At 33.2% G+C, this 16,649-nt stretch overlaps 2 protein-coding genes across 2 annotated transcripts; one reads left to right on the plus strand and one right to left on the minus strand.

The window, feature by feature from the left end:
• Window positions 1-958: 958 nt before the first annotated feature.
• On the minus strand, window positions 959-2,568 carry LOC126965884 (protein mago nashi homolog). The gene is made up of 2 exons (XM_050809658.1): window positions 2,105-2,568; window positions 959-1,195 (listed from the first exon to the last, which is right to left on the minus strand). Exons 1-2 carry the CDS (start codon window positions 2,360-2,362, stop codon window positions 1,013-1,015), a joined length of 441 nt encoding a protein of 146 aa, XP_050665615.1. The 5' UTR covers window positions 2,363-2,568; the 3' UTR covers window positions 959-1,012.
• An 11,267-nt stretch (window positions 2,569-13,835) lies between these two features.
• LOC126965881 (40S ribosomal protein S8) lies at window positions 13,836-16,500 on the plus strand. Its single transcript, XM_050809655.1, has 6 exons — window positions 13,836-13,886; window positions 14,112-14,218; window positions 14,296-14,395; window positions 14,601-14,776; window positions 15,942-16,071; window positions 16,364-16,500. Exons 1-6 carry the CDS (start codon window positions 13,883-13,885, stop codon window positions 16,471-16,473), a joined length of 627 nt encoding a protein of 208 aa, XP_050665612.1. The 5' UTR covers window positions 13,836-13,882; the 3' UTR covers window positions 16,474-16,500.
• Window positions 16,501-16,649: the final 149 nt, after the last annotated feature.

The following is a 16,649-nucleotide window of genomic DNA, read 5'->3' on the forward strand; positions in this document are numbered from 1 at the left end:
ACACTTGCGATTTGTGTGCCACTTTATGCAGTTAGTGTGTGTGTGTGCATTGCTCAAAATAGAGGTTAACTGTTAACCTCAATTGGTTTTGACGATTTCACAGACTATCTAGATAAATAAATGATCTAAGATAAAAAGGTGCACCAGGATACAGTTGAACATTATTCAAATTTCAGGCAACAGTTATCAGTATTATTGTGGCAAAGTATAGTTTCAACTGTTGTCTGTTTATTTTTATAATTACTACAGTAGACACCCTTGGTGTGTGAGTCAATCTTTTGTCACCTCTACTGCAGGATTATTTTCATTTGAAATCTAAAATAGCTGCTGGAGCTTTCACCTGCAGTGGGAGGTTCCTTTGCACATTATGCCAGCTAGATTATGGGTACGAAAACGGCTTCCTTTTTCTGCCGTGAAGCAGTAATGTGTTAGTGTTATTGTGTTTCCGTCTGAAGTGTGCCGTAGCTAGTGAAATTAATGAGCAAGTGAGACTTAACATCTAGTCTCAAGGTTTACGAGAGCAATTGTAGTGCCCCTCAAAATTTTTGAGAATTCCAAGAATCCTGAGCAGCACTGCATTGAAATGGGCAGTGTGTAAGACTGACCATTATAAGCATTAACAGGTTTATAAGAAATTTGGCTAAACAGGACTATCAACCCAGATGAGTGCTGATCTGTACTGTAAAAAAGGGGCCTATTAAAATACACCCAAGTCTCAGGCACAGTTCAAATTGCTCACAAAAAATATTTTCATAACCCATCTAATTACAAAACCCAAACATACAAATATTAGGGAAAAACTTGCTGAAATTAAACTACTACATTCTAATAAGACCTTACTTGATAGGATTATTACAATAGTATGTTTTCATATTAAAAAAGTCTAGATAAATTACAACTTTTCACATGAGTTTACATAAACACAACTAAAATGTATGTAGCAATTTAAATAAAATAATTTATATTATTACAAAGAATGACATTTATTAGAAAATTACATGAATGCTGAACATTATATTGGTTTTATCTTAAAATGAAGCCCTATAAGAGAAAACACGAGACACTTAAGGTCTTGAACTAAATAGTAGAAACATCGTAATCCTTCTGGGTCCCGAGATTGGTTCACATCAACTAAGGATCCAGTTTTAGATGTTGTAAATGAAATGTGTTCTTCTCCAATCACTATTTCTAGCTCCTGAAAGTTAAAATATGCTTATTATACAGAAAATTAAATTTTAAAAATAATTTTACACACATTTAGATTTAGTGTTTGATTTTATATCTATGGTTAATTTTGGATTTAAATTGTATTCTCAAGACCTATTCCTCAAAGGGTCCAGTCAGGGCATGTCCTCCTGCTTTGAGTAAAGGTGTTTTAATAGACCCCAGCCTGATTTTGGCAATGGCCTTGCATTCCAGAAGGATGTGTATGGGGTCTTTAGTGGCTTTGCAGCAGAATCTGCACAGGTTTGATTCAGGCTGAGAGGAACCCCGTGAGTCTCAGACGTCCTGTCCAAGCCTATGCATTGTTTGACACACTTATGTTGATAGTTGCATAGGAGCAGCTTAGTCTGCCGATGGCCTGGTAGCATGGGCCAGTGACTGGCTGCTTTCAGCATTTCTTGATTCCTTACGGCATTGTGGATAAGATATTCACCACCTCCACAAAAGGTGTTTGGGCCTATGAAGGGAAATAAGGCGCCATCAGTAGCTAGCCCGTCAGCTATCTCGTTACCTATTATGCCTTTGTGCCCCGGTATCCAGGCCAGGTTATCTTTGTTGCTCTGGCTAAGGATATCCAGTTTTCTTCTGTATTCCCACACCAACGGTGAAGTTATAGTGTAGGATATCAATGCCTTGAGAGCTACTTGGCTTCTCTGATGGATATGCTAAAATGGGGCCAAGCTATAGCAGCAGCTTGTATGCAATTATGACCATATGAAATGGAGGTTTTTTAATCTCAGCTGACACCTCTTATGTACAGCAGTGATAAATAGATTATAAGTATATAAACTGTGTAATATTCAGTAAATAAAATAACATGTTGTAAATAATGTTTTGTAAAACAGTAGTATCAATAATGTAATAGTTTATTTAGGGATACCTGTCTTCCAACACGATCTGGTTGTGGCCATAAGCGGTCATCTTCATGCATTATTTCAGAGTCTACAATGACCCGCTTTAGTTCTTCCATGACGCATGGGTGGACGTATGCTTCTTTACGTATCATGGTATCATTTTTATAGTTGGAATTGTTAGCATAACGTAATTTACCATCAGGTCGAAATTCAAATTCCAAGAATTCGTGTCCAAATTTACCTTTGTGACCAACATAATACCTAATATAGAAATCTGAAGACATTTTTAAAACAGCGTTAGGTTAATAATGAAAATTTTTACTTTGACATGTACTTTAAGAAAATGAAGCAAGGTGTGCAGATTTGCGCCAGTTATCTTTTAGCTTCTATAGCAATTTACAATATTTATTTATAATAACACAGTATTATTTATTAAACTTTTTAGCGGCATTCAGTAAACGACAGTGGCACTATAAATAAACCATAAACCAAAGAGCCAAGAGGATTTAAGCACTCACCATAAACAATAATGTCACAGCACAGACTACATAACACTATATAGGAATACTGAACAATGTTGAGTCTTGAACAATTAGTCTTGAATGTATCAGGGTATCAATGTCTTGTTAGCAATAACGTTCTGGGGGCCTACCACGAACTCTTATTGCGTTTCAATTGACAACCTAAAATGAACTGCCTTGCTATTTCGTACCACGACGTGATAAGAGCTATTTAATTTAGGTTAAAGTTAAATCAACTGATTAAATCGCAATGGTGTCAATTGAATGTCAAAAATTATGTCAATTGAGTCGCAAACTGATTTAGTACGTTCATTCATTCGTACCATGAGGTAATATTTCAACCTAAACTGGATAACGTATGTGTCAAAGTGAGCGATTCGAAAAAAGTTGCTACTACTACCACTACCTCAGAGAAAAGTGAATCGTGTAGTTAATAACTTTTAAACAAGGTGAAAATGTACAGAAAAGGAAAATTTAATTGATGAAAGATGAGATGAGAATACTTTATTGGACTTTTTTGTAAAACAAAATACTGAAAATAAATACTGAGAGTGAAAATACGAAAGACGAGGCAGTAAGGGCCCGGGCTATAGCCCGTTTGCAATAACGAATTAAAAAGAATGTACTCTGTGCTCCTGTCAAATCGTTCATAACTCTATTTTTACGAAAACACCTAAGCAAACATTTAATTTGTATTTCAAGGAACTATATATATTAATATTACTATTACTTAATAAGAACAAAAAAGGCTTAATGGTTTATAATTTGACGCTTTAAAGAGCAGTTTTAAAATGTATTTTTAGTATTTTCTTCGCAAAAAAACTGCTAAAATGATATAATTTTAGGTTTCGAAATGCAACGAATATGGTTCTAGTAAGAGAGACAAACTTATGCAACGACTGTAGAGCAACATCTCTTTCTCACACCGCGGACCACAGACAAATACTATTTCGTTCATTCTTCTTAAGCGATCCAAACGCCATTCAGTAAAAGGCACTTCATGGTACGAATTTTATCGATTCAGTTTAGGTACCTAAACTGAACTGCATCGGAATCGCATCGCTTATTAAAAGTTGATGGTAGGCCCTCTGTATACATATGAACATATCATTCGCAGTCTGATAGCGGAACGGCAAAAGTGTGCTTAAAGACAATGTTAGCACACCTTTTTATTAGTTGTGACTTGTATGTAACTGTGAGACTGTCACCTAGTCTAAGTGAGCTATATAAAAGTGCTCTGATAATACGGTAACTCCACGCGTGCGCTGATTTTTTGATTGTTTTTTTATTTATTCCCAATAATCGGTAAGTTGCTATTGTTATAACACAATTTTAGTACATAAGACATCATAACATATAATTAAAAGAGTATTGATATTTAGTATTTGTCGATATAAATTAGATTTGAAATAGGGTCCAATCAAATCGAATAACGAATTTGAAGCGTCGTTTCCTTTGTCTGTTTTTTCTGTTTATTTAGTTTGGATTATGTTGAAACATGTTTACTTTACTTGGTTCTCCAATGTAGTTCTGTAGTTATTTTTCCAAATTATGTTTTATATCATACACAAGCAATCCCGCACTTCTACACTGTCACGGTTTATGTTGGCGCAAGTTGTTTTAACAATTTTTTATATATTTCTTTGTTCTATGATGTACATGAATGTTATAACACATGTACATCAATAAAATAGTTTATTGAAGATTTTTTGAAATGAAAACTCAGATAATCTTGACATAATATAAAAAATAAAAATCTTCGAATTTATGTTGTGAAATTTCTACTTTACTCAATATTTGGTATTTGGTTTGATAAATTAACCAAAGTATTATTATTAAATAAAAAGGAGATTAAATTTACTATTGTTCAGTATCCAAATATAAAGTCTAGATACTGAACATCTATTCACAAAAGGGCCATGAAGGTACGGTCACTATACCTATTAAGTTGCTTATAAAACCATAAACACTTATAAACAAAACTAATTGTTTTCCGTGGAAATCCTCGTTTATTTCAAAATATAACTGTTCGTCGTCAATTTTGTTGTCGTTCTGCAGGAATATCTCAAATTATTACTATGAAGCACGTAAATTTCAGTTTGGTGAAAAAAAAGAACAAATAAAGTTGCTTATAAAACCATAAACACTTATAAACAAAACTAATTGTTTTCCGTGGAAATCCTCGTTTATTTCAAAATATAACTGTTTTTCAACCTTTGTCGAAAGAAAGGTTTGTGAAAAATAAAATAAAACTACAAATCAAATAATTTGCATTTATTATAATAGATTGTTTTACTAGCTTTCAATTAAGTTCATGGAAATCGTCGTAACACAATACGCATATATACGCACTGCGCGCGTTTAATTAGCGCGGTAAATGAGCTACTTTCAACAATTAGAGAGCCCGTTACACAAAAGGTTAAAAATAGTGAAGAAATGAAAATTGATTTAAACATTTAACTTTTAGAAAGTTAAATTAATAAATACAGTCAATAACTTAAAACAATAGCGCGCGTAAAGCACCCACTTGGGATCACGGACACTCCGACAGATCGGACACACATCCCGGAAGCTAGCTGAAAACTGATTACTGAATTATCAAACACAAAAATTGTGAAAAAAATAAAGGCGTAAATAGGGCATACCCAACAATTCTAGTTTATAGATACTTTATTTAGATTACTTACCAACAACCTAAACACGGCATTAAAAACTAGTATTTTTGTTATTCGAATGTTTTAATATTTTTAACAATTAATAAATTAATGAATGGATAGGCTTTGTATAAAAGAGTTTACTATAGTTCAATACTTACGAAATCACTGTTTCCTGAGTGATTTCCTAAGCAGATAGCAAGTAAGTTGGTACGATTTTTAATAAGTTGCTTTAAATTACAAACAATTAATAATAAATTGTTATTGTGTAGTTCATCCTCATTCACAATCATTATCTCTAAACTACTTCATAATTTATTAAAACAAACTTATAAAACTGTTTAGTTTTAAATACTTAGGGTGTAGTATTTTTACAAAAATTATTTCAGAACAATTTCAAATTTAACTTAAACAGCTTTTTGTGTATCGATTACAACTCCCTTTAAAGGAAGATAATTATCGATAGAAGATGTCCTTACCCTACGCCGTACGAAGTTCGACCTTGCCTTTGAATAGCATCGCTTGTCGTCAAAGAGACACCGCCGGCTGGTGTATTACAGCCTAAATGCATGGTTGGATTTGGTACGATCGAATCATATGATAGTCTGGTGGGCGTGGGCGGACGTCCCGCACCATTTGGTCCGCCGTCGTATTCAGTACCGGTCTGGACAGGAATAATAATAATTTTGTGCGATGGACAATGCGAAATACCAATGATTATGGTCCGATTCTTTGGACGGACCTAATCCGACCATGTATTTAGGCTATAAAATACACGTGTAAGGACACTGTCACTGAGGCGGCTTTTCTTTGGTAGTGTTGCTACCCAACTTTTGCGCGGCAAACCGGCGACGCCGCCATATGATATAAGGCTGGCAAGACGCTTTAATAATTTAGTACAACAAATATTTTTCATTAAATATGTTCCAATTTTTTTTCAAGTATTCACATCCCTTTCTCTCCCACTTGTCATAATGAGATAGATGAAAAGACGAGACCAGGCACAGTTAGAAATGGAAACTATAGAGACGCTCTGTTTTTAAAGGCCCACTGAACAACGATTAGCAATATTGTAGTTTGTGTAAAAAGAGTCATTCAGTATATGTGCTTAACACGGTATCGTTACATAGTGATAGTTGATACTTATTTACACCCCAAATCTGTAAAAGTTAATCTTTTTCAGCGAACAAAGGATAATGAAGGACAATTGGCGCCAGTTAACTAACGGAAAAGTCGAATGTCATTTGCTCGAATCATTTCCTCGAGGCTGATTTATGTATCACCACTAAAGGATTTAAGAGTTTAAAAATACGGCTCAAAAATTATGTTAAAACATTTTTAACAATAGAAGTATTGATCTCTTCCGAAAGTCAATATATTTAGTGAAATAAGCCACATTTATAATATGACAAAAGATAGGTTGATGTCCGCGTTCACTACATCTGCCAAAAAGATACCCTGGAAAAGATGCCTAAATCTAAAAGACAAATTTTAACAAATTAAATTTATTTCAGGGAATTTAAAATTTTAACCAGGTTACTGAATCATTTGATGAGGATAAAAATATTATATTTGAGTGTTTGTTTCCCTCATTATAGTTTACCTTAACTTATTAGATCCAAATCCATTTAGTTTGAGCGTTAAGGAGTAACAAATATACACACAAACTAATAAATAACCATACGTATTTTCGCCTATATAATATGAGTGAGATATTTGGTAAAAAAAAACTTGTAAACCTCTGACTGAACAGATCTTGATCAGAATATAGGGACGACAGATTGACAAACATAAAACATATAGCAACCCTCTTTTTCACCAGGGTTTAAAAAAAACTTAACTGCTGCTCTACTGATGTCACTGTCCAAATCGGGTTCTAAATTCAAAATAGCTTAAACTGAAAGAGTGCTTTCATTGCTGCCTGTTGATAAATAATATTTTAAACTACTGGAGGAAACGCAGAAATGTATAGATATTGCAGTCGAATCAAAAAATATAATATCATTTATGGCATGTGCCATTTTTCGGCTTTGTTTTTTTTAAAGACAAAGTTCTATATTTGCCAGAAACATTCACAAATAAAGTTGTTACAAATTTAGGAGCAGGCACATGTATCGTCTTGACAGACATGCAAATATATTTGTGGTTTCACTTCACAATATTATAAACCTAACACAATCAGTAATTACAGCTACATTTAAATTAATCAACGTAAATCCTACTAAAAGACCCTACAATACACATTTACAATAATAAATGAAATGCTAAGAGATAATGTAGTTAATATAATCACAACAAAATATAATATAATTGGTAAAAATAGTATTGGTGCCAGTTACCACTTCGTTTGATAATATTCATTTATTGGGTAAAAACAATATTTTTAAGGAGTGTTAATAATTTAAATTTAAAACTATGTAACACTTTCTCCTCTCTTATTTCTTTTGGTATTTTATTAAATATTTCTACACACATAGTATGACAGTTTTTTGGTACAACGTTGTTCTTATGTGAGGTACTCGGAAGATTTTTCTTAACAAATAAGCTAGCCTCTAGTACGTAAATTTCGGTTAAAGTCAGTATGTTTAAATTTAAAAATAGAGGTCTGCAGCTATCGAAGAGCCCTATACCAGCCACAGCTCTTATACATCTCTTTTGAGCCAGTAATATTTTGTTTATGTTTGAGGAGTTACCCCATAGCAAGATACCATACGTAATTATAGATGCTATATAGCCATAATAGGCAATGATTACAGCTTCTTTTGATATAGTCTTTCTGGTTCGCCTAAGAGCAAAGACAAATTTATCTATACTGATACCAAGGAATTTTATAGTAGGGACTTCTTCAATTGATTTACCTTGATAACTTATATTCTTAAACATATTATGATTCGTGTTCTTGTTACTAAATTGAATTATTTTGGTGTTTTCAATATTTACACTTAGTTTGTTTCTTTCCATCTAATTTATAATTGTTAAGATTTCATCTTGTACAAATTTGTCATTATTTATTGATGGGTAAGTTTAGGTATTAGAACAATGATATTATATACAACAAAGAGGTAGATATCGCACTAGCGCGCGCAAAATGTTGCAGACAAATTCAGACAATTGCCGTAATTTCATTTAGTCGGCTAATAGAAGCGAGCTAAGCGGAACGTTTTCGTGGCGTGCCAATAATAATCTAAAATTCCAAACAGTCTGTTAAGAAAATGTAAACACTATGTTTGCAAGATATATAAGAGTGAAGGCATTTCATACCGTACGAAAGTATATAAAAGAACGTCGTATTTGTATTTTATCACGACTTTATTTCTTATTTAAAAATAAATCTCGAATTATTAACGTGGTGGTTCGAGCAAGATAAAGATTATGATATCAACTGCACCACGACAAGGACAAATAGTATGTGTCATAGATTAATCAACCAAAAGTGAAATCTTAGGCAGAATACATAGCGTTCATAACCGCTTGATTGTGGAACTTGAGTTTCCTTGTTAGTTAGTGAGCGTCTTTCTTTAAAAATATTATGATGATTATAATAAGTTCTGGCTTTCAAAGTCATAATAAAGGTGGTATAGAATGAGATTAGTAATAGCAGGCTATTTGATATTTTATTAGTACTTAATCTTGGAATGTATGTAACGTACCAGGAAGTCTACTCGCAAAATCGACAACGACACATTTGGAACGATACGATAATACTCGGAATATACCGCAACTACCCTGTCTGCTGCGGGATGATCGAGGTAGCATATTTTAGTACAATTTAGGAAATGATGTAAAAAAGGCGTTGCAGTGAATGTAATACGAAATTTAATATTTTTTAATAAACAAGTACGTATAGCTGAACTATCAAACTACAAAAACAAGTTTTAGGGTAGGTAGCGGACGTAGACAGTAAGTGCTATCTGCATGCGTAGGAGTTTTTTCAGTAACACTGCCCTTTCCAATCAATGGATCATTTTTTGTTTCTCCCATTATCTTATTGTAAGAAACCCTCACACAAAAAAAACATTCATAAATAATAATATAATGTACAAGAAATAATAATTGTAAACTTAAAACTTTTTGGGAGCCGTCGTTAGTAAAATTCTTAAAATGGGGCCCTTACTGTAAATAAATTTCGGTTTTATTTTGTTATATCTGTATGTTTTTCATTGTCTTATGTACAAATAATTGATATCATAAATGTGGCTATATACTATATTAAATAATTTTTTTATAAAATCAATGACACTTTATTTACCTAATTTCAATGCAGTTTAACTACTTTAAAACTTTTACTACATGAACTCATGGATCAATCGTATTTTAGGCATTAATCACGGTGTACGGTAAAAAAACCATGTTTTTGCTATGCAAATACGAAGCAATTAGCAAATTAGACTTATCTCTTTTTCACTTGCGATAATTGCATTTACTATCCTTCTTTGACGTGTAATCGTAATGTAGTGTGCTATTGCAATGTTAAATAATTCATGTGTGCGTTTGTGTATCATTTACAAACACCGAATGTTGTCTAGGTAACCTATCTATAATATAAATATCATTGTATTAGAAGAGAAACGTCGTCTGCAAAAAGTATGCATTTTCGTTATGTAGAATTTGGTAAATCATTTATATATAGAAGAAACAGCAAGGGCCCTAGAACTAGGCCCTGTGGTACACCTGAATTTGAATAAGTCCACTTGGATTCATAAACCATTATATTACAATTTTGTCCAGAGTTTGTTATATGAACACATTGTTTTCTATTTTTAATGACGTGAATTGTCTACATGTATAGAATGTCATTGCTCGTTAGAGTTAAATCTTGAGTAAAATGTTCTGTGATTAATGTACCAGACAGTAGACCCAAAACTTGACAGGAATTACCCCTGACGGAATTAAATCGATATCATAATGTCATATACTCAACAGACGATTGAGAATGTAAATTAAATGTAATTAACATTATAATTTCATAAAATAAATAAGCCTAATAAATATACTACGGTCAGAACTCTAATAATGATCAGAAAATATATTGTGTTATTTGTTATTTCTATTCACTTGTATTTAATTTCTTTAGTAAATCTAAGTTTTGAAAATATGTATGAAAACGATGTATTATATTATTAGATAGATACAAAAAAAATATAATGAACTTGGAGTGCCGCCGGCAGTGGAGTCATGCCCAAGGGCTGAGCTATCTGTGGCAGGGCCGTAGATAGGCATCTGTATTTGACCCTTGACCCAATTACTTAGTGAGTACCTTTTGATATATTGATAGAGGCTCATCGCTATAAGACCGCCGTAAGGACTATCCTGGCTATGATGGTCGTGTTCACGTCAAAATACTTGGTGAACTTGTCCTTCTCAGCTTTCATGTGGCTATTCTCTCATCAGCCTGGCGCCTGGTAATGTGGTGGTTAACCGATCCCGGCAAGTATTCACATCCCTATCTCTCCCACTTGTCAGAATGAGATAGATGAAAAGACGGGACCAGCACACGGTTAGAAATGAAAACTATAGAGACGCTCTTTTTTTAAAGGCCCAGTGAATAACGATTAGCAATATTGTAGTTTGTGTACAAAAAATCATTGCCAGTGAATGTGAATGGCTTACAAGAATATGTGTGTAGCACGGTATCGTTACATAGAGATAGTTGATACTTATTTACATCCCAAATCTGTAAAAGGTAATCTTTTTCAGCGTTCATAGGATAATAATAAAGTTGTAAATTTTTCTTCAGAGGCAAACAAAATAACAAACGCTCTTAACAGATTTTACTGCTCAATAGGACATGACCTTGCTCAAAAGCATCTAGATAAAGTAAGAGCTACAGAGAAAGCCCTATGTAGCAAAATTAGTCTCCCCAGTATAAACAAAACTATTTATTTAAAACCTACAAGCCCAACAGAGGTTAGCAAATTCATAAAAACACTTAAAAATACAGAATCTTGTGGGCACGATGGCATTACTTCTAAAATCTTAAAATTACTGATAAATGAAATTTCTTTTCCTCTCTCAACCATGATTAATTTAAGCTTTGAATCAGGAATATTTAAAATTGCAGACATTAAAAACTGCCATAATTATGCCATTACATAAAAAAAGCCAGTTAACGTTATGTCAAATTACCGTCCTATTTCACTTTTGCCTATACTTCAAAAATAGTTGAAAAATTATGAAAATTAGAATAAACGCGTACACCTCCGATGTCTTGCATAATAATCAATACGGGCTTAGAGATGGAATAGGAACCAGTGATGCTATTGCTGATTTAACAAAACAGATAGTCTTGAATCATGAAAGTAAAAACAAAACAGTTGCCGTGTTCATTGATCTAGCTAAAGCTTTTGACACCATTTCACATCAGTTATAATTGTTAATAAAATTGGAGTTATACGGATTCATGGGAAACGCATTAAACTGGTTTGCTAGTTATCTTAAGAATCGAAAACAATTTGTACGGATCGGAAATCAAGTTAGCGCTGAAAATGGACCAGAAATTGTATTTGATGTCCTTCAGGGGAGCGTTCTAGGCCCAATTTTGTCTAATATTTATCTTAACGACTTCTGTTCTTTACTGACGGACAGACAGACAGACATTTGTTTTGTCATTGTGTTTTGCCGATGATACTGTTTTGCTATTCACAGCCTCGACATGGGATAATGCTATCCAAAACGCGGAATGTGGCCTTCGTCTGGCTTAGGACTGGTATGACAATAATTTGCTAACGCTAAACGAAGAAAAAACTGTATTTATGTGCTTCTCTCCTACTACAGCCGGTCTTCCGACTGAAACTCCAAAAATCCAAGTCCATTTCTGTCTCAATAAGTCTGTCTGTATAAACTGCAAAACATTATCATGCACCCAAAGCACCACTTATCTTGGTATTATAGTTGACCAACATCTTAGATGGGATATGCACGTAGATTTGCGGACAAAGAAAGTTAGAAACTTGAGCTATATATACAACAACTTAAGAAATATTTTGAGTAATGACCTATTATTGAGAGTGTACAGTTCCTTAACTCAGTCTTAATCTTGTATGGCATCAATAGCATGGGGTTCATATGGCTCAACTATATTTGACAAACTTAATAAGGCTCAAAATCTTAACCTCAAAATTATCTTAAAAAGAAGCGGAGGTTTCCAACGGAAGAGTTATTTAAACTGAGTAAAGTACTAACTCCAAGAAAATTATATGTATGGCAATTAGCAATATATATGGCACAATATATTGATGACTTTCCACTTGAGCAAGTTCAGAGTCACCTTAGGCGAAGAAAACAAAGATGTTTGGTTCCACTGCGAACGTCTGGATTCGCAAAAAGACATTATTCATCTGTGGCGCCAAATTTATTCAACAACCTCCCTCCGGAGGCATCTAATGTATTTCTGGGTGCCCAAAACGATCGATAAAAAAAAATAAAGTTGGATATGAAGAAATGTTTGCTAGTCAGCTCTTTTGAAAACTTTAAATGTCTTTATGACAAGATTTCTTGATGCTAATGCTATATGTATTAATCACGGGCACTTTATCATATGTACTATGTACAAGTAACTATACTTCAAACTTAATACAATAACACTGGTGCACTAATATTAATTATATTTTATATATATTATTCTTTTTTTTATAACTTTTCTTATTGTTTCTTATATATGTATGATAATCCAAATAAAACATATAATAATTAAGTTTAGTTAGGTAAATAATTCATAAGATTAAAATTTTAGATTAAATTAGAAGACCATTATATTTTATTTTTAACAATTAGCCGAGAATTTTTGGACAGCCCTAGCACGGGCTTAAGTTTTAGGTTAATGCTTTGGTCTATAAATTGTGGTGTAAATGGTGTTCACTTTTTTAAGCCTCTAAAAAAATAAAATAAATAAATGAAATATGCTACTTTCTTTTTATACTAATATGAATATAAAAAATGTAATTAAATCTTAAAAGCGTTATTATTATTAGGTCTACATAATCTAACTGTGGCGATCTTAAGCTTCAATTAGTCTCATAGTATTTGAATACTTATGGGTGCACGCAAGAAGTTAATGCTCGTCGATTGGCTGTGGTTCAGTAGACACATAATATGATATATATGAGTTACAAGGGGCATGGTAGCTGAAGTATGATACAAATATATAATAGTATATTACATACTTATGGCTTAACAACAGGTACTGGTAATATTAAAATATACTTCTTAGGTGTTCCTGGTTATTAGCTTCTATGTGGTATTTTTTTAGCTTTACGTTGTGTCACCTACAATCTAGCCGGCATGTGCAAAGGAGCCCCCCACTGGTAAATACCTCCCATACCTCTAGTTTTGCAAGAGAATGTGGGCGGCGGTGATTACTTATCAATAGCGTACAGGTAAGCTCGTTTGTCCTCATCTTTCATTTAAAAATATGGGTTTACCGAAAAAAGGCAGCTACAATAATTCCTCTGGTGTTGCAACTTGCAAGTGATCGTCAGTCATAACCTCCGTCTATGTGTAATTATAAGCTGTCAAATACCAAACGTCATTGAAGCAAATAATAAGTCTGTAACATGTTTTGTTGTTTCATTGACAATGCCGTTTCATAGTTGACGTTTGACAAGTCTTATTTCTTTTCAACCCAGGCAAGATGGGTGAGTAAATGTTTATTATGAATAATCACTAAAAATCTTTAAAGTCATGGCGTATTTTGCATTATATACTATAATTCCACTTTAGTTATTTTATGAAGGATGTGCTTATATTATTATTTTGTTGTTTTATAATTTTATGTGAACAGACAATATACAATATTATGGTGATAACCATAACCAAAGAGTTGCATTTCAAACATACATTTAATGGTTGATATTATGTAGGTATCAGCCGCGATCACTGGCATAAGCGAAGAGCTACTGGAGGCAAACGTGCCCCCATCCGAAAGAAGAGGAAGTATGAGTTAGGTCGCCCGGCTGCCAATACCAAAGTAAGAACGTGTAATAACCTATACTCTACTATCTTACTTAGCCAATGTTAATATTCAACTTAATTTTTCTCTTACAGCTCGGTGCTCAACGTATTCATTTAGTCCGTGCCCGAGGTGGAAATGTGAAATACCGTGCTTTACGTCTTGATACCGGAAACTTCGCTTGGGGCTCTGAATGTAAGTTCAACACACGACAAACGAAACACTTCTACAATATTAACTACGAAAAAGTTTCTTAACAGATGATGATGAGCCATTTTGTCTTAAAATATAATATTATTGTTTATAGTAACATTATGAATGCAGTATATTTTGTAGGTTGCAAGGGGTGGTTTTGAGTTGCATATTATTTTGACTACATAGTGTGTTGTCTTTATTTCAGGTGCTACTCGTAAAACTCGTATCATTGATGTTGTATACAATGCATCCAACAATGAGTTAGTCCGTACCAAGACTCTTGTGAAGAATGCTATTGTAGTGGTAGATGCAACACCCTTCAGACAATGGTATGAGTCCCACTACTTGTTGCCACTCGGCAGGAAAAAGGGAGCCAAACTGGTAATTATTATATTATACAACTTATGTTTATAACTGTAAATAAATGTATAAGTTAATATATTGAAGTAGAAAGCAGTGCTTAAACATATGAATATCCCATGTTATGGACATGCTAAATGTACCAACTTAGGCATCTAACTTCTAAGTGAGTGTATTTTCTACATTATCAATTAATACTTCATGTGATTCTGTCTGTATTATAGTAGTGTTTTACTTTTCTACCATATCAAATACAATTGTGAAAGTGCCTTGTGAGTAGGATAGATTACCAAGTCAACATGCTGGTGTTTGTTCTATTAATAAGTATTTCTGTGGGGGAAGAAATGCATAGACAACCATGTATTTAGAATTCCATGAATTTACTGCAAGCACTTAGATCATCGTGCTAGAGTCCCTTGACTGTTGTATGGGCCCCCTTATAATGTCCATCAGCTCTTAATTAATTCTTAAGTTACTATTATTGCCAAGAAATTATCTGTGAGTTGCTCTAGATTTTCATTCTAATTATGAACTTGCAGAACAGTTTACAGAGGAAAACACACTTGTAAATCTACAACTTTTTGAGACTGCTGGTTAGTACCTCAGTTTACACCTAATGCTGCAGCAATAAATTGACGACATAGCTATTTCTAGTTACATAATTATAATTCTTTGCATTTATTTTGGGGTCTGTTTTTCATATAAAATTAGACCACTAGTAATTCTGTCTCTGAATTAAGGAATGTGTCCAGTTTGGGTGTACAAACGCACATATCCCTCAGATTTTATGTCTTTCATACATGTCATCAGTATTGTCTAATCAGGAGCAGCATGTCGACCTGTACCTTAATCAACAATAGGGTTTTTTTTAAATTATTATGGAGCATTCTATTATTTCTTATATTGTTTTGAAATATTTATTTAAAAGCCATATGAGCTTTGTTATATATATTTTCATTTATGAATAGTGTTAATACTATATGAACACAACCTTTTACAGTGAATTTGCATAGAATTTATTGCTCTCATATTTTTCAGAATGTTTTGAGATACTATGTCATGATGCTTTAACTTTGCGTGTCAAATGAGAATTTTATGATTTCAACAATTAAGTAACTGATATTTGAGTAGTGATTATTATGTAGGCTAAAATTTTTACTTTCAATGATTTTTTTTATTGTTCTAGACTGAGGCAGAAGAAGCCATTATAAATAAAAAGAGAAGCAAGAAAACAGCAAAGAAATATGTGTCAAGACAACGTCTTTCCAAAGTTGAAAGTGCACTAGAAGAGCAATTCCACACAGGTCGTTTGTTAGGTAAGTTATTGGTTTTTATTTATCTTCAATTTATAGTAGTTCTTGGACTATCCCATTTTGAGGGGCTCTTTTCAAAGATTTTTTTAGTAATTTTAAGCTCCAAAATAAGTTATATATTTTATGGTGATGATATTGATATGTTTGAGGCTGTAATTCTGTCAGGTACCGTTTTGGGAACTGGCAAGCAGTTGTATGATCTATTTGTCATAGTTACTCTGAATAAATGTTATTGAATGAATTTTTTGTAGTGGCTTGTTGGGCAGTTTGTGATTGGGTATCTTGTTTGTTGCAGCATGTGTCGCGAGTCGACCTGGCCAGTGTGGCAGAGCAGATGGTTACGTTTTGGAGGGTAAAGAACTCGAGTTCTACCTAAGAAAGATCAAATCTAAGAGAGCTAAGTAAGAAGTGATTAAATAAATTTAAAAACTTTTAAGTTGTTTTATCTTCCATCAACCCTATAAATCAAATCAAACACCCATCATAAAAATAAGGACGAGATGAGCAGGACATTCAGCTGATGGTAATTGATACACATTACAATGCAGTGCCACTCAGGATTCTTGAAAAACCCAAAAATT

This window comes from Leptidea sinapis, chromosome 9, assembly GCF_905404315.1.
Source record: "Leptidea sinapis chromosome 9, ilLepSina1.1, whole genome shotgun sequence".
NCBI lineage: Eukaryota > Metazoa > Arthropoda > Insecta > Lepidoptera > Pieridae > Leptidea > Leptidea sinapis.